This window comes from Lygodium microphyllum, chromosome 2, assembly GCF_053477565.2.
Source record: "Lygodium microphyllum isolate KBCC chromosome 2, Lygodium_microphyllum_v1.1.10, whole genome shotgun sequence".
NCBI classification, from domain to species: Eukaryota; Viridiplantae; Streptophyta; class Polypodiopsida; order Schizaeales; family Lygodiaceae; genus Lygodium; species Lygodium microphyllum.
This window is the reverse complement of record NC_141136.1, coordinates 62291177-62310168: the sequence shown is the minus strand read 5'-3', so window position 1 is coordinate 62310168 and position 18992 is coordinate 62291177. Positions and strand designations below refer to the sequence as shown.

The window sequence follows — 18992 nt, the reverse complement described above, 5'->3', positions numbered from 1 at the left end:
TTGCTTAAGAATAGCAAGAGCCAACTCATGCCACATACGACTTTCCGGCGCATCCATTACCGAATGCTCCGATGTGGACTGGGAAGAATCAACACACATATTGAAATCCCCCATCAAGAAGCCCCGTCTACCAAGTGACAAGGAGGTCTGCAAAGTCTGCCAAAACTCTCGACGAGATAACGGATTATTCGGAGCATAGAGGCCAAGTAACCATAAGATCTCCCCTTCGAATAAAATTTCAATCACCAGAAAGCGGCCATGTACATCATTTTTAATAAGAACAGGCTGATATTTGTCATGTACAATCATGAGCACACCCGAATAATGCATGGCCTGTGTCCTTGCATAGAACAAACGAAAGCCATGGCAATCCACAACTTTTCCGGCTTCTCCGTGACTCTTGTGCTCAACAGCGCATAGGACATTCCACTGATTCTCATGCAATACAGTCCACATGGCATGTTGCTTGTGTCGAGAACAAATTCCTCGCACATTCCACGTGGCTATTTTCATGTGTATTCAAAATAAAACCAGGTACAGGCATAGCTTGCCTCGATTTGGCTTTTTCTGCGAGAATGTTCAGGACTCCCTCGTCCAAGAAATCCGCCAGCACAGCAAAAGAGTTCTGAGGACCCGATTTGGAGGTAGACGGCATATTTGCTGGCTTGGGGATGGAAGGGGGATAATGACCATCCCACGGGGTAATGACGTTGCCTCTGGTATCAAAAGGCAACTTAGCAGGTGGACCTTTTGGACGATCCGAATACATTTTCCTGGCGGGCTGAGGACGGGGGGCAAAGGAAACCATAGCAAGAGCAGAGCGCTCTGAAGACAACATTTCCTTCCTGCGCATATAGGTACGCATGGAATCTTGTGAGGTAGTAGGCACAGTATTCTCCATGCTAGCAACAACCCTGTTGCCTTTTTTTGCACGTACTTCAACCCAATCAATGGCACGGGAATCCAGACCCGAAACCTGTTGTTTACCTTTGTCCACAACTTTAGGCGGATGGATAGTATCCAGCGACGGAGCATCACACACCATATCTTCCATGGGCGGCGCAACATGGCCAACATTTGAAGTGTGTTGCTGCTCCGGGCATTCGGCCATAAAATGCCCCAATTGTCCATAGGAAAAGAAATGTCCTGCAAAATTGCCCCATTTCAAACGAAAGTGTAACGGATGCATGCCAGAGCAATTGAGACGTAACCAAGCAGGCCTTTTCCTTGCAGTGTCCCATAACATACACAACCGGTTGCGATTCACAGCCCTTAGACTTGGAGGAACCAGAACAGTGCCCACAACGGCCATAGCATCCTTCAACAGTGGCCAATAGACAGCCGGACAATTTTCCACTTCTACCCACACAGGGCATTCACGTTGCAGCAGACGCTGAAAATCTGCCATTGGGCGCCATGGAACAACATGAACCAACCGGCGATCAAAAAACAAAGGCAGTTTAGATAGGAGAGTAGCACGGTGCGTCTCAGATTTCAACAGCACCTCAAAAAAGCCTCGGGGCCCAACAAAAATCTCTTCAACACATTCCCCTTGTAGCAGACTGTGCAACCACTGGCGAATACGGGAAAGCAGTGGGATTCGACCAGTGAAGAAGAGTATCACAGCGCGATCATAAAACACCGAAAAGGAGCGTAGGACAGTTTTCGGGTCCACAGTGTCTTCCAGAACATCGTCAGGTGCAGAGTTAGAAAAGACTTCCTGATTATGTTGAACATAATCACCAAGCAGAGTGTTGGCAAATTCGAGCAAATGCTCCCAGTCAACATCCTGAGAGTCCACAGAATCCAAAGCAACCTGAGCATAGGAATGATCCTGATGAACCACTGTCTCTTTCGAAGTATGCTTGGTACGTTTACCCACAGGCTGGATGTCAGGACCAAGGGGCATCTCTTCGGTGCACAGAACCATATCCTCAGGTTCCTCAGTATCAGAATCCGCACCAAGTGCTGCCACCGTTGGTCTATGAAATCCAGATCCAGACTAGCCATCTTGTACCACGATTGGATCTCGAAGGAGGACTGACGTGCGGTGGAGAGCGGGAAACGCAACCTTGTCCTCCGCAGTCGCGACCTGTCCCAAGAGGGTGCGCGGCAGGGCACAACCCTAACAGTGTAGGGGCAGGAGGGTGGAGCACAGGGCAGGCAGTCGATGGCAGAGGGGGACAGTCCGGGCGCAGGGCAGGGGCCAGGCGTCAGCAGAAACCCTAATGCACAAACCGAAAGGGCGAAGCACAGGCAAAATGCAGGCGCAGAGCCGAGGGGGCTTCAGAGGCAGACGACGGGGCAGGCGATGGGACAGGCGAGGGGCGTCACGATCAGGCGACGGGGCAGGCGATGGCCAGACAGGCGTCCGAGGCAGCACAGGGCGATGGGACTGCGGACTGCAGAGCAGACGAAAGCAGACGGGCGGCTGCAGGCGTTGCAGTGGGAGTGGTCAGGGAAACGGCACAAGGACCAGGATGGCGCTGAGGAGCAAGTCGCGTGAGCCGAACGCTGGCGATACAGGCGGGCGACGCCAGGGACTCCAACGTTCAAGACGAACGACGGGCAGGCGACGGCCTATGGCGTCTGTACGCAGGGGGAACCAGGCCACGGATGGCGACGAGGCGGCAGGTCGCGAGCAGGCGCAATCGCTCTCGTCTCTTCTCGCGCTCTCTCTCTCTCTCTCTCTCTCTCTCTACGCAGGCCTCTGTCTCTCTCTCTCACACACACTCTCTCTCTCTCTCTCTCTCTCTCTCTCTCTCTCTCTCTCTCCCCCCCTGTACAGAGGCGCTGTCCAGGGATGTATTCTGCAAGCACACCCGATTGAACCTGATAAATCTGCGATACGCTGGTCAGGGCGTCCATGCTGAGTCTCTGCAGGACTGCACCTCTGCAGTACCATGTCACTGCAGGCCTGGTGCAGAACAAACAGCAGCAGCAGTTCGAGCCTATTCCCTTTGACGGTCTGCCCTGTGCTGCAGTGCGCTTGTGGCAGAAACCCTGTGCGACGATTCTGTCACTTTCTGGCTCTCTCTCTCTCTGATGCAGGTCTGCAGTCCACACAGGTAGAATCAGGCAGTCCTGAAGTGGCACAAGACTGCTTTACAGACAGGCGTGTTGGTATGGCGAGCGAGACCTCAGGCCTAATGCAGGCTGTGCGTAGGTGGAACAGGCGAGGGTCCATTCAAGTCGGTGCAGAAGGCCAGTGGCGACAGGTCGCCATCGCTCCTTCAGATTGATCGCCCTTCTCTCTCTCTGCGCGCTGACACAGAGCAGGACACCACAGGCTTGCAGGCGTCGACCGGGTCAACGGAAGGTCAGGTCGCCATCGCTCCGTCCTCGTCAGATCTCTCTCTCTCTCTCTTTCTCGGTATTGTAATTTGTTATTATAGGTAAGCTCCTCAAATGTGATGTAAGTTGTTACTGACAATGCATCTAATTGTTATTGTGTGGGCCATTTGCTTAAGGCCGAGTTTCCTACGATTATGTGGACTCCATGTGCAAGTCATTCTTTAGACCTACTCTTGGAAGACATTAAAAAGCTCAAGTGGGTGAAGAGGTTGTTTCACAAAGCTATATGAGTTGTCACCTTCTTCATGGTGAAGATAAAGGTACTTGTGATGTATCGCGAGCATAGCATACCCGAGTTGAAAAAGCCTTCTTTAAGTTGGTTTGCTTACATGTGGTTGTTGCTCAAGCATCTTTATGAGGTGCGGTTTTCCCTATGCCACAGATAATGGTATCCACTCTATGGAATGAGTGGGATAAGGATGAGACAAAGGAGGCCAAAGCCGTATAGTGCTTGTGCCTCAATGAGCAGTTTTGGTAGAAAGCTCGTGCCATTGTTATTGTTGCGACTCCCCTTTTATAGAGTGTTGCGTAAAACTAGCCTTCCTTCAATGGATGGGTGATAATTCCCTGACTACAACTTAATTACAGCACTAAGCATTTATTTCAAAACTGAAAATACAAATTTACTTGCTAATATTTGGACAATGGACACCCGATTGGCCCCAAAACTGGTATCCCTTTCAGTATTTCTTTAGCTTGATGGAAGTAGAAGTTGATTTACAATGGGGTTCTCCCAATCGCCTCCACAATCCAAACTCCCCTTCCTTTTCAAAGTGACTAGTGAGTCTTCAATCTAGTTTGCCCCTTGATTCAAGAAGTCAATTGCCCCCTAATTTGATGGCTGACTGGTCCATCTAATTTTAGTTTAAAATCACCTTATCCCTGAATAAATCAAGTCTTGGAGTTTGCAATGTCTAGTATGCTTTCTAAGGTAGTTGGTAAACCCTAATTGCTGCTGTAAATTTGGGTTTACAACAGAGAAAATTGAATTTCCTTAGTCTCCAAGGGTGCAAATGTTGAGACCTTGAAAGCAAGGTTGTGAAATGGATGGAGAATGATAAGGAGAGAGAAAATTCAGAGTTTTGTCATGAGAGACCATTGAAAAATCAATCAAATGCAGTCATTGCCGTGTCCCAACAACAATAAATACTATTGCTTGCACCTAGAGACCCAAAATCTGTTGATGCCTTTAGCGTGGTGTCACCCTAGCTGTCTAGGATCTTGCGTAGCTATCGCCTACTCCAAATTTACCAATGCACGCTGGTAATGGTTGAAATTCAGCTTACGATGGCTGCTCCACCTCCTCATGATGTGTTTCGAGCACACCGGAGGACAGAGCCGCTTTCTTTCGGAAGCGCATTTCGCTCCGAGGGATGACTGGGGCTCCCATCTTCATGGATGAGGACCTGACTCAGATGCAGATTGCACACAGACGAGCATGCATGCCACAGATACTCCAAGCACGTAGAGAAGGCCGTAAGGCCTTCTATCGAGATGGCCGGATTTTTATAGATGGACGCCCCACCAAATAGGGGGGCGTGGCCTATGAGACGGGGCAGAGGACTGTACAGGAGATCCCGATACGTGTGGCAGTTTGGAACTACAACGGCTCCCTATGGTCACGACCGGACAGACTTGAGGAGATTTTACCCGACCATGATGTTATATGCCTCACAAAGACACATGAGAGCCCAGAGAGAGGGCTTCCACGCATTACAGGATTTGAGTGGGTATCTGCATACCGGGCTACTACTAGGCAGAGTACATCTAGGGGCTCAGGAGGGGTGGCAGTTCTATTCCGTCAGGGGATACAGAGACATATCCAATTAGTGAGACGAGACGAGGAGGCCAGTTACATATGGATTAGAGTGCAGATATCAGATGAGAGATGGATCTATATGGCAGTATGCTACTTTTCACCACGAGGGTCCAGATATGCTACTATGCAGGGTGATATTGAGGCCAGAGATTCCCCCTCCCCTTATTCACAGCTCTCAGAGGACATTATTCTGTATTCTAGTTTGGGTGAGGTCTTTCTTATGGGGGACTTCAACGGGCGCACACAGAGCCGACAGTGTGAGAGTTTTGATATGGAGCAGCCAAAGATCATGAGAGCATTAGACCCTGAGGAGTTGGGGATCAGTCGGGAGTCAGCAGATACTGGGCCAGACGCCACAGGGTATGGAGGGCATTTACTTGAGCTTGGTAGTAGACATCATCTCGTTATTTATAACGGGATGGCACGATGGCCATATTCAGGAGGTCTCACATGCTTCCCACATGGGGGGGGCGAGAGTACTGTAGATTATCTACTCGGACCGATCGATGGGATGCATACTATCGAGTCCTTCGGCCTTGGGAGACTTCCACTCGGTGCGGATCACACCTTTCTCAGTTTCTCACTCCTCACCTCATTACCATCACCACCTGCAGATATCATACCCCACATGCATACTACCACACACTTCACTCATGAGCTCTCACATGTTTACTCACAGCATCTGGAGGAGCACATCACGTCACTTGATCCATACGCACCCCTTGATACACTGACCACTGATATCACACGCATTCTGCATGATTCTGCTACACTCAGTTTTCCACGTCACACATACACGCACCCCCCTCGGACCGGTACCATGCCACAGAACAGGTGGTATGATGATGAGTGCAGAGATCTACGTCGACAGCTACGCGATTTGGAGGCCAGAGGAGAGATCACACACAGACAGGTGCAGAGACGCATGCACCGCTTGACCCGCCGTAAAAAGCGGGAATGGGAGGAGGAGAGATATTGGGATATATACCACCTTCTTATGAGCAGAGATTGTGCAGAGGCATGGAGGCAGATCAGAGAACCACGCTCACCCACACCGATACATGACCCTACAGTATGGCATGGATATGCACAGAGTTTATATCATGTACCCGCACAGCCACTGATACCCACACCATGTACACCGAGACCGGGTATTTCATCCTTTTTCACCACTAATATGGTGAAACATGCTATCTCACGGTTACAGTATGGCCGCACTCGAGACCAGTTTGATCTTCAGGCAGAGCATATTATATATGGCAGAGACACATTGGCTCCACTCATTGCTCACCTCTTCAACCGTGCATTGTCTGAGGGGTTCCGTGACTCGTGGACAGGGCATACCATTGTACCTATCCACAAGTCAGGGGATCCTATGGATCCTAACACGTATAGGACCATCATGATTGGGCCAGTTTTGGCCAAACTTTATGGCACGGTGATGGAGGAGGAGCTCAGCACGCTGGCAGAGAGAGAGTGCATGCGCGCACCCGGACAGGCAGGGTTCAGACGGGCATTTTCTACCATAGACCACATCTTCACTCTCCGTTGTCTGATCGACCAGACACGAGTGAAGAAACAGAGATTGTATTGTTGCTTTGTGGATTTCCGTAAAGCCTTTGACACGGTTCCGAGAGAGAGGCTTTTCAGACGCCTACTTGATCTGGGGGTGGATGATGACATGATGTGGGGTATTTATGCACTATATGAGCGGGTCACTGGCAGAGTCAGATGTCCGGGAGGTATATCAGATCCCCTTGTGAGCACCATTGGTGTGAAACAAGGATGCCCACTCTCACCGACTCTATTTGGGCTATACATTGATGAGATAGCAGAGTTTATTCAACAACGAGCCGGTGGAGGTATAGATCTCAGTGGAGCCACAGTTTATATCTTACTATATGCAAATGACATTGTGTTGGTCTCAGATTCAGCTCAGGGATTACAGCAGCATTTATTAGCATTGGATGATTTTTGCATACAGAGAGGCATGACAATGAACCTTGGTAAAACCAAGGTTCTTATATTCCATACATCAGCTCAGATACGCAGACAGAGTATTTTCATGGCAGCAGGAGGGAGTATTGAGGTCACTGGATCATATGTATATTTGGGAGTCACCTTTACAGCAGCTTCAGGGATTTTCTCGATGACACAGTTAGCTCGTGACCGCCTCACTAGAGGATACTCAGCATTGGCTCTTATGGAGCGACAGTGTCATCAGGCACATTTCCAGGAGCCCCGCACCAAGGGGTGGCTCTTTGATACTCTAGTCACTCCAGCACTGATGTATGGAGCAGCTATATGGGGGCCAGGCCTTGCCGATTATGTATGGATATTGATGGAGAGACCTCAGGTGATCATGATATCTAGATTGATTCGCAGCAAGGCCTCAGTCCCACATGACATTGTGCGAGCAGAGCTTGCTACACCGCCCATGCTAGTAGAGGCACTATTTCAGACAGTCTGCTTCCTACACAGATTTCAGGATATGGACAGAGATCGCATTGCATACAGAGCATATATGGCATCTCAGGAGATGGCTCGAGCGGGGGATACCACATCATGGTATGCACAGACTAGAGCTTGGTTTGACAGACATGGGCTGGACATTGATGGACTCCCACCTCTTCTATATGATACTCAGGCTCCCACTTACACCCTCTCTCTCTCTGAGAGGAACAGAGTCATCAGACAGGAGATATGGCATATTTATATACAGAGGACATGGGTCAGCCCTGCACAGCCACTGCCATCGAAGATGGCACATTATTATACACAGTTCTTGAGCATATCAGAGCAAGGATTCATAGAGATTCCGAGATATATGCAGATCTATATGCCACATCGATTGAGAGTTCTTATTGGACAGCTCAGGGTATCATCACATCAGCTTATGATTGAGAGTGGCAGAGCCAGTGGCATCCCACGGGAGGAGAGGATATGCCCCCTTTGCAGATCAGAGGTGGAGAGTGAGGAGCATTTTGTTCTCAGATGCCCGGTATACTCAGAGTTGAGATCTAGATACACATTAAGCAGCTCACTTCAGGGATGTATGACTGATATGGATCAGAGATCATTTGGCCATTTTCTGGGAGAGGCATGGCACATCAGAGAGCAGAGCACACAGCGGGTCCCAGTCAGAGAGGGGCCCACCCAGACGACTATTACACAGTTCTTTCAGACAGACAGAGTGGAGCTACTGTATCAGCCTCCAGCCAGACCTCCGGGCTCACACTACAGCAGGCTGAGGACCAGCGTACCCGACGCCGCATGAGGATCCGTGGGTTTCGGACCCCACAGCCACACCGACAGGAGATCCGGAGGATTCTCGATCTACATCGACAGCAGACTGAGATCGACGACACTCGACACACTGGATCTCAGACCTCCAGTTTGCTCTTTCTCCACCGCTGATGTACCACATCCTGCATCCAGGAGGGATCACCTGCTATTAGCGACTTTGACGACTGCTACTACATCCCAGGATAGTATATCTCCCTGCATCTGTTACATATACACATCGCATCACTTTATCACAGCCGACAGTTGTTCCCCTTTTGTAGCCATTATCTGGAGTACCAGAGCTACATACGCACATACACATACACGACACTTATCACACTCACAGCACCGTACTTTCAGTTTCCAGTTTTTAGCTTTTCATTCAGCACTTTTATTTTGGATAGCTGGACCTCATCAGTTGTATCATAGTTTGTCTCATAGGCCAGTTTTGGTCTTTAGAAGACGTTAATATAACTTTCTTTCTTTCTTTCTTTCTCTCTCTCTCTCTCTTTTCATGAAGATAATTGAATTAGATAGTGAATATTTACATCAAACCATTAGGTCAACATTCTCTCTGTATCTCTTACTTTCTATTACATTAGACCATTAGGTCAGCATACTTTGTCTCTCTCACTCTCTGTGTAATAAATATTTGCATGAGGCCTGCACGCTCTCAAAACAACCAAAACAACCTATTACATGAACAGTACTAACAGATCACACAGAAGGAATAGCTGGAGTAGAGTGAACAATCGCCGGCCAAGGAGTAGCAATATTCGGAAGAACTAGGTTCGCTGACATCATAGAGGAGATTTGCCATAACACTAGTTCTTGCACACGGGCCACATGCCCATGGATTCCCGATACTGAATCAAAAATAAAGGCATGGCGAGTATGCCATATATGCCATAGGGCTGTGCATCTAAGGAAATGAAATAGGCAGGAAGAGTTTGAACTCAAAGAGGGCATAGATGACATATCTCCCGTAATCCACGAACGAATTGATAGGCGGTGCTGAGTCACGGAGGACCACACATGAGAAATGAAATTCCAGATCTCTCACGCAACAGGGCAGGAGACAAAGAGGTGAAGCAATGTCTCATCACACGTAGTGCAGAAAACACAACGCCCAGCAAAGATCTTATGGGCACAGAGCACTTCTCCCGTTGGAAGGCCCCCAATGAACAGCCACCACATGAACACTTTTCCCTGATACGGGACCTTAGACTTCCAAAGCTGGATAAATCTTTCCCGCCACTTCTTTTTACTGTCCCTACGATACCATAACCTATTCACTTTCCCCATGACGCATCTCTTGGCTTGTACCATCTGATGATATATCTGATTAGTTGACCTTTTCTCAAAATCATCAGGAAGCACAAACATCCAGTCACGCCAAGGATCCAATGGCTGAAATTCAGGCAAAGGAGAGAAACTCTGAAGACTATCATGTATGGACAACCAAATGTCCCTGTATCCACGAGGCACCCTAAAGTACTGACGAATACGCCTAAAAGAATAAAGACAGGGCTGCCCTAGGAATAATAGCATCACGGATTGTCTTCAACCCCAACCTAGCCATCCGATTAAACTTGTCTCACTGCAAATATTTTTGTGGCCAATCCAACAACCTTGAGGAAGCAAGTATCTCTCCTTATAGCGAATTTTTCTCCTTACGAATATCTGGAGGATGCCAAACTGCAAAGCGAAGTATTTCTTGCCAGGAAGCTATCAAATGAGAAAGGAGAAAAGATTTGGAGAGCTTTATAGGCCTCGCAGAGTTAAGCACATGCCACCAGGAAGCATGAATAATCGTGCTACCATGAGAGATGCCAGTCTTTTCTATGAAGAATTTGACAATATCTGACCAAGGATGACAGTGAATACATAGAATCTGTAACAAGGATAGCCTCAAAGTGGCCATATGCAAATTAACATCCAGCAAAGCTACACCCCCCATCCTTTTTGGAGTGGTCACATGTTGCCAAGAGATTCATACCTACCCCAAACGATTGCCTTTCTTTTTCCAAAGCATAAATCTGATAGGCTGAACCAAATCCAAAATGGACAACTTAGTCCAAGGAAGCAAAGGTAGAAAGAACGAGATCATATTGATCATTATACTTTGAGCCACTTTTAGTCTAACATGTAGAGGCCAACTTTGGGATTTCCAGTATATAAACCTGTCATGAATTCGGGAGGCCATCCAATCCAACAAGGCACGGGGAGCAACCTCCACACCAATAGGATATCCCAAGTGTCTGGTTATAGTGCCCCTTGTGATCATAATTCCATTCCAGCCCAAGGCCTGCAGATCATTCTCCATACAGGAGAGAAGGGTGGATGTCTGAGTATTAATGTGAAGACCCGATGTCAAAGCAAAAAGATTCCAAGCCACCATTGCTTGATTAACATTAATATGATCCACCTTGAGAAACATAAAATAATCATTTGCCAAAGATTGATCCACAAGTTGGTCGCCACCGAGAGGAGTTAAGCCAACTATCTCACCTTGAGCTGCCAACTTATCCAATAATGAGAGCATGGGGTGAGTTACCAAAGCAAATAGCAAAGGGCTGAGAGGACAGCCTTGCTGAAGGGACCGAGATAAGGCAATTTCGGTTCGTAATCCCTCCATTAAGAGCAATACGAGCCATCGCACCCTGACTGATGGTATCAACTAGAGAAATCATACGGGGCCCAAAACCCATTGTAGACATTAATTGCCGCAAAAATGACCAACTAACATGATCAAATGCTTTCTCAATATCCAGCTGAAGCATAACAACCTGCTGGCTAGAAGCTTTGGCATAATCAATTCCCAGCTAAACATTCAAAATGTTGTGCATTATATTCCGACCTTTAATAAAACCGTATTGACGTGGATGAATGAGGTGTGGAAATACTTTTTGCAATCTATTGGTAGTAATTTTGGAGAAGATTTTATATAACAATCCCATAACTAAAATGGGTCTCCATTATTTCAAAGAGGTCGGAGAGGGAACCTTGGGCAATAACCTGATAACATCAATCTTCCAATTTGAAGGCATCATACCAGAGTTCTACATTTGCTGACACAAGCGAGTTAATGGGTCCTTAAGCAGTTGCACATGGGCTGAAAACAGCTCATTAGGAAGCCCATCCCAGCCTGGACTTTTCCTTCGAGGCAAGTGAGACATCACTTCTTCCACTTCATCTTCAGAAATATCAGCCTCCATTAAATTTATCCATTCTGGTTTGACTTGATTACTAACCAAGTCACAAATATATGTTCGAGCAGAGAGAACATCATCGGCAAGAATCTCTTGTGGTCCCAACAAGGCCCTATAAAAGTCAACAGTCATTCGAATAATGGAGGCAGGATCAGTCACCATATCACCTTGCCCATCCTTTAAGCGCACAATGTTTTCTCGGGCATATTTCTGATGCAGACGAGCAAAAAATTGATGAGTTTGACAATTGTTATCATGTAAAGCTTCAGCTCTGGCCAACAGTTTATATTTTGCATATTCCTCTTCTTGAAGAGATTGGACCTTGCCTTTCAGCCATTCAATGCATGTGAGCAAGTCATCATTTGAATCCTCAGACTGACAGAGAGACAAGGAATGAGCTAATAAGGATTGAGCATGTTGCAATTCAGCTCGAAACAAGAAAGCATGCTGAATACCATATTGTCGGGATAGCGCTCGCGCATTATCCCCGAAAACCGCCCATACTTCCATCCTTGTAGATAGGACCCTGGAGTTGAAAGAGGCTATCAGTTGCTGAAGACCTTCCGAAAATTGATTTTTTTGCTGCAAAAAAGATTGATTAAACTGAAGAGGCAAATGGGCAAGGAGAGCCTTAAATGCCTGAACAGGTTTGTGGCTCATTTCCAAGACCCAAGGATAATGATCTGACAAAACATGTTGTCTTTCCACCCGCATATCGACGAGTACAGGAAGAAAAGAGTCACTTTGGCAGATGTAGATCCTATCTAGTCTGGCCCAAGTGTTTGGATGCTGAAGAGAACGATAAGTGTAGCCAGCTTGTGATGGATACATCTAGGACCACATGTCCTGTTTCAAAGATGCCGTTGCAAGAGCGTCCCAAGCCTGTCTTCGAGAACCATCCATAACCGAATGCGGAGAGGTCGCTTGATCTGTAGAAACATAGGCATTAAAATCACCCATAACAAAGCCTTGACGAGGTAGTGCAGGTCATCCCAAAGGTGACAACAGTCCCTTGCACTAGAAGGAGCATACACGGCTACAATCCACAAAACCTCTCCCTCATAAATTATTTCAAGAATCAAAAAACAGCCACGAGAGTCCTGAGAGACCAACGATGGTTGTAGGGAGGATTTGACAGCCAACATAACTCTCGATCTATGCGGAGGGCAACCACTAAAAACAACTGCATAATCCTTATATACAGACGAAGATCCAGCCAAAGCGTGCTGTTTATGCTCCATAGCACAGAAAACATCCCATTTTCCAGCTAGCACCACTTTCCACAACCGATACTGCTTCCTGCCCGAAGAAATACCTTTCACATTCCACAGAGCAATTTTCATGATGAATCACAAATTAGAAGAACTACTGAACCACCGCTTTTTCTTTCCCTTTTACATCAATAGCTTTGGCAGCCTGGAATCTCTCCATTTCACCTCGAATAACATCAACAAGATCTGCCCTCTGCAAACCGGCAATGGAAGCACAGGAAGGAAAGTACTGTTGCTGGGAGCGGAAAACATCCTAAGGAGACATAAGCCTCCCATGCACATCGAAGTGCAAAGCAGAATCAGAAGGCCTTTTATTTTGTACTGTCGGAGCATGCAAAGATTGAGGTTTCATATAAAACCCCCTACCTCTGCGTTGAAAGGTTTGAGTGATTGGGGGCGGCAGAGGATGGGCAGGAGTGAAGTGAGAATCCTATTTGGCATTACAACGAATGAGAGTGACCCAAGAGTCCTCCTAAAGAGACAAATTCCGCCCACTCGCAAGCGGAGGACGCTCCCCATCACTGTGGGAAACATCCTTCTTGCCTTCATTATGACCATGTTGGAAAAGCTGCATAGGATTAGCCACGGGCTTTTGAATCGTCTGTTGAGGGAGGTGGTCTTGTATTTTCATATTTGGACCCATAGGGCATTGCTCTACCTCCATATTTCTGTCGTAATCTGAAATGAAATGGCCCAACTAGCCACATCTGAAATAGTGTCCTGCAAAAGTACCCCATTTCAACTCATACACCAACGTTTGTAACCCTGGAACCTCAAAAAAAATCTTTGTTAGGCGAGGTTTCTATGTATCCCAAAGCATACTTGCCCTATTCCGAATTGCGGGAAGCCAGCCGAGGTTCCACCAAAACCTCCCCAATGGTTCTCAAAACCAGAGGAAGGAGTCTCCAAAGATGCGCAGGGAAATCCAACACCTCTACCCAAATTGGGCATGTCTGTCTCAGCACCTCCTAAAACTCAGCCATGGGTCTCCAAGGGACCACATGAACTAGCTGCCCATCCATAAACAAAGGAATGCATTGCATAATAAGAGCCCGTACTTCTGCAGAACGAAAAAGAACCTCAAAGAACCCCTCCGGGCCATCATAAATCTCTTCAACCAGGGGAATCTGCATACTCCCTGAAACATCTTCTGAGCACTGTTCCAAACTGACAATCATGGACTGCAACCAAGCATGAATTCTGGTGATCAAAGGAGTCCTTCCAGTAAAATAAAATATGGCTACCCTCTCATGGAAAGCAGCTATTTGTTGTAAAACCAGGTCGGTTCCCATGAGTGCTACTACCTGATCCCCATTAGGTAATGCATTAGCTTTATCCTCATTACAATGGGCAATTTGCCTCTATGAAAGAGGGTCACAATCTTATCACGAGCATCAATCATTGCATGTATACGATGGCACCAAGGCATACCAAGCAAGACATCACATCCTTGCAAAGGAGCAATACAAGACTCTTCATTGTCCATATAACTCTAAATGTGCAAATGAAGCTTTCCAACGATAGGAGTGACCGGCTTTGCATGTCCCTTGCATGCCATACCAATCTTACCTATGGGCCCCATCTCATCCTCTTTGATGCCTAAACAGGTTGCCATATCAAGAGAGATGAAATTTAATCGTGCCCTTGGATCAAGAAAAATCAATGTATGCTAATCTCTAATTTTGCCCCATGTCCTATAGAGTTTAGTACTATCATCATTGGGCCGATCTGCTACTATATCAGACACTCAATCAATAGTGGTTTTGCTTTCTTTCCCATATTATCTTTTTTAGCTTGTAGCCTATTAGGACAACTTCTTGCCATGTGCCCTTCTTGCTCACAAATGAAGCATTTATTTGCAGCCATCAATTCCTTACATCATGCAGCATTTTTTCCACTCTTTCTTTGCCACCTATTCCTTTTTCCAGACCTATTTTCAGATCTGCCCTGATTTTCAGCCGTTATTTCAGATATGCCCTTTTTCTCAGCCTTAGACTCTTTGACATGTGACCTAGCATCAATGTATTGGAACCCCGTATCTTTTCCATGCAACAATGCATCAATTGTAGTAGTTGTTTCTATGAGCTGGGACATGCTAGAAACAATGGACTTTATGCAAAAATCCCATATACCCTTTGGCAAACCACAAACATACTTCTCTACTTGCTCATGGAGGAGTACTAACGGATAAGAAGTAACAAGCAACAGAGCATCCCAGAACTTCTTATTGTATTGATCCAAGGTCTTGCAATCCTTAGAATCCAATTGATGCCATGTTGTCATAATGTCTACTTCAAAGGTACTTGTCAATGGATTTGAAGCAAACATTTGCTTGAACCTCACCCGAGTGGTAGATGCCTTTCCTTGAATGAGACTCGAAGACCACCATTGCAATGCATTTCCCTTCAAGACTATGATTGCCTTGCGTATCTTAGATGCCTCTGTGAAGTTGCCTCTAAAATAGATTGCATCAAGCTGTTGAATAAAAGTAAGTGCTTTCAGCCTATCTTGTGTACCATTGAAAGGCTCAAACTTCACACTTTTGCCACCTTCATCATAGTCCTTTCGCGGTTCTATGGGTATCAAATTATCATAAATAGGCTGCTGTGAAAAGGGTGCATTTGCTATATTTACATGAAAACCAGCACTATAAGATGCACTTGCATGACCAACACCAAATCCTTGTGCTCTAGCAGTCCTTGGGGGTGCAAATACATGTCCATATGGCCCACTTTGTGCCCCAAGCATCGTGCCTATGCTGCCATACATGGGATTATGCATCCCTCTTGCATTACCCAGATACATTGGGTATTGTGAGCCATGCAATGGCTGCTGCATACCATAGGGATTAGTCCCATACATTCCCATATGTGGTGCTTGTCCAACCACAGCATGAAAAATGTTACCTCCACCAAAGTTATGCATGAATACCTTGCTGCCCGTACTCCCATGGATTGGCCCTACCAAGTTATGCTTAAATCATGCTCAATAAGGGGTTTGTTGTGCCCCATGGGACTTAAGTATTTCTATATGTAAATAAAATTTTAATCATTTTCATCTCCAATGAAACCCATTTCTTACGTTCTAGGAAGCTTGTTAAGATTAAAGCCACATAACATCGACAAGTCTAGACAATCAAAGTAAAGCATCCTTCTCCCCTTGCTCATCACAAATATCCTAGACTAGCATTGACCTCCTCCAGGCTCCAGACAGCTAGAAAAGGCGGGTGAGAGGGAATGTTGGTGTTAACAAATGACAAGTTGGGTGAGCTCAGATGGGCTAGACATCAGCCGGCTTTCACCCTTTTGACTCCAGCCTATATTTTCCTACATTTCTCCTCCGTCGAAATGAGCTGAATTCAGTTATTAGGGCTGATTTCTTGAGAGTTGAGACAAGGACTTGGATCCAGCCGCGTCTCCGTCTAGGATTGAAGATAGAGTTTTATCAGACCCACTTCCTCAAACTCTTTGAGGATGGATTTATTGTCCGACCACAATGTATGGAGACACAACTCTCCCATGGTATGCAGACTGCTTATTGGACAGATACACCTCCTCCCACTAGCTAAGGATAGAGAAAGGCAGATGGATAGATACCCTAGCAAAAGATAAGATATGCGCTTTGTGATAGAGAGCCCAAGAGAGAGGAGCATTGCATATGTATATGTACAGTGTACTATGACAACGAGGGAGATATCATTACCTCTTCCATAAGGGCTTCGGACCTCTTCGCTATGTCATGGAGTGTGAGGACCAAAGATGTCTAGGACTTTTCCTTCTGAAGCTACAAAGGGACAGCACAACACTAATACGAGATATGAATAATGAGACCAGCTTGCCTAGAGGTACTTAGGCAGAGAGCAGCGACAGATTTCTTCCACAGGCTAAATTCCATAGGCACCACTAGTTCAGGGGGCGTAGAATCATCCCACTAGATTGCATCTACTGCACCTTGTGGAGTCACACTAGACATGGCTACTGCACTTTGCCAAGCACAAAGACATTGATCAGTTGGTAGATGATGGAGGGGTCCATGCTATAACGAGATTAGATCCATCATTGCAAGGCACAAGAGACTCACCCCTTGACACATCAGCAAAGCAGACCTGGACCATCTCATAGCTAGGATCATGTGCGGACCTTGAGATTTAGAGAGGAGCTACAGTAGCTATGTATCTTGTACATAAGTTTCTAGGCTCAGAGATCTTTAGATGTTTAGATGTTAGCCTTATACCACGGTGCATTTTTCTTTCACTCACACACACACTCTCTCTCTCTCTCTCTCTCTCTCTCTCTCTCTCTCATGAACGAGTTTAAATTAAGAAAAAGTATTTGCATCAGGCCTTCTGACTAGCCATGCAAATCCTGTGTGTGTGTGTCTCTCCCCAAGCTCACCACCATGGTTATGTGGTTGAGGACAAGAAATTGACTAATATGTATTTTCTTTCAACTTGCATTTTCAGGAAATATTTGAGGCAGTGCGGGGCTATGTACAGGACAGGGGTGGGCTCATTTGGCACGATAGCTCAAAAAGAAGACTGATAGTTCGTGGAGACCTCCATGAAGAAGTGCGCACTTATATCAGGCAGCAGAGTAATCTGTCATCTCAAAAGAGGTGATGTACTAGAACGTCTGGGGAGTCTGAAAAGATGTAAGAGCTGGCAGAACATTTGTCTTCTTATTGTATAGTAAGCATCTGTCTTCAGTAAATGCAGAGCAAATTTTGTAAGTTGATGGTAGCCAAGGTAATCGAGACAGATCCGAAATTATGAAAAGCAGTGACAGAGAGCAGAGTTCTGTTTTTAGTGTGTACTTTCCGTTTTTGTTACATGTGCACGTCCAGGTGAACTCCGAGCAAAATTTACAAGTGACAGTTGAAGCTTACCTGTACGATTCGACATGCCCCTCATTGTATTACTTAACAGAATAGAAAAGAGATTGACTAATTTAGTAACATTAGCACCAACAATTCCTGTTCTTACACCATGTAGCATTTCACAAGTTTATGAGGGGTTCAAGCTAGTCTTGGGTTTTGGGTTTAAATTCTAAGTTCCTCACTTTCATATGTAAATTTTCTCTTTAAAGAGAGGTGATTGTGTGGTTTAGACAATGATTCATGAGTTTGTATCAAGAGTACTAAGTCATGTCATGACACCATGGCCAAATTTATCTATAAAGCCCTATTTAGACCTCTTTAATTGAGGTTTTAAAATAAGAAGCTCCCATACTAATCCCTTTGAATGAAGCTTCCTTTGAGGTTTCTTATAAGAAATATGCATGCTAAGGCACTTGCACTTTAGCAAGGTAATGTCAAGCTACCTAACATCCTATTCCACTTAAAATCTACTACCCAAAATTGAAAAAAAAAAACATTTGATGGCACCTAAATCATGTAAGTTGAGGGATCTACGAAAGGTAGGGGTGGGCCTAAAACAGATGGATAGAATGACTTCTAAATTTGGTGAAGCTTCTTCCTTTTCAAAAATTGATCCATGTTTTAGGCTTATTAACCCACTTCTTTATGATACCCTTTTGCAATATCTATTTTACAATATGCATGCAATTATTCCCATGTGAAGGACTTACATCTAGTCATATATTCAGGTTTTCTCAAGATTTGGAAAGAAAAAGAGGACTTGCACCTAGTCATGTATTCAAACAACGTACACCTAGTCATGTATTCATACTCTTTCAAGCTTTAAAGAGAAAAAGAGAACAAAGAAAGTAAGTTTGAAGGGGGTTGGGTTATACGTAGACATACTTATCTAGTTTGCCATGAATTAAAAATTACATGCTACAAGGTATAACTTTTTCCAAAGAGGAGTACTTGCACAAGAGCGTATCTTTTGTGTGAAGATATAAAATAATAAAGCATTATATGATTAAGAATAGACATAGTAGATATGAGTGTTGCGTACATAGAATGAATGAGTCTATCCAATTGTGGGGTTTGGTAGTAAATTTTGGTTATTTGCCATGAGCTTGGAAAGCAAAAGTGTCACTTGTAGTAGCAAGCTTAATAGCGGCACCAAATTTGAATGCAAGGCATTGT

At 45.6% G+C, this 18992-nt stretch overlaps 1 protein-coding gene across 7 annotated transcripts in view; it reads left to right on the top strand.

The window, feature by feature from the left end:
• Positions 1 to 18081, top strand: part of LOC148039805 (transcription factor-like protein) — a 149544-nt gene extending 131463 nt beyond the window's left edge. For 2 of the 7 annotated variants that reach the window (XM_087694160.1, XM_087694169.1), the window contains exon 16: positions 17404 to 18055. In XM_087694160.1, the coding sequence (XP_087550286.1) occupies positions 17404 to 17559 (156 nt within the window). In that variant the 3' untranslated portion in view covers positions 17560 to 18055. Of the gene's footprint in view, positions 1 to 17403 lie in introns of all 7 variants that reach the window. The other 5 variants (XM_087694113.1, XM_087694104.1, XM_087694122.1 and 2 more) reach the window with 5 other exon arrangements.
• The last annotated feature ends 911 nt before the right edge of the window (positions 18082 to 18992 follow it).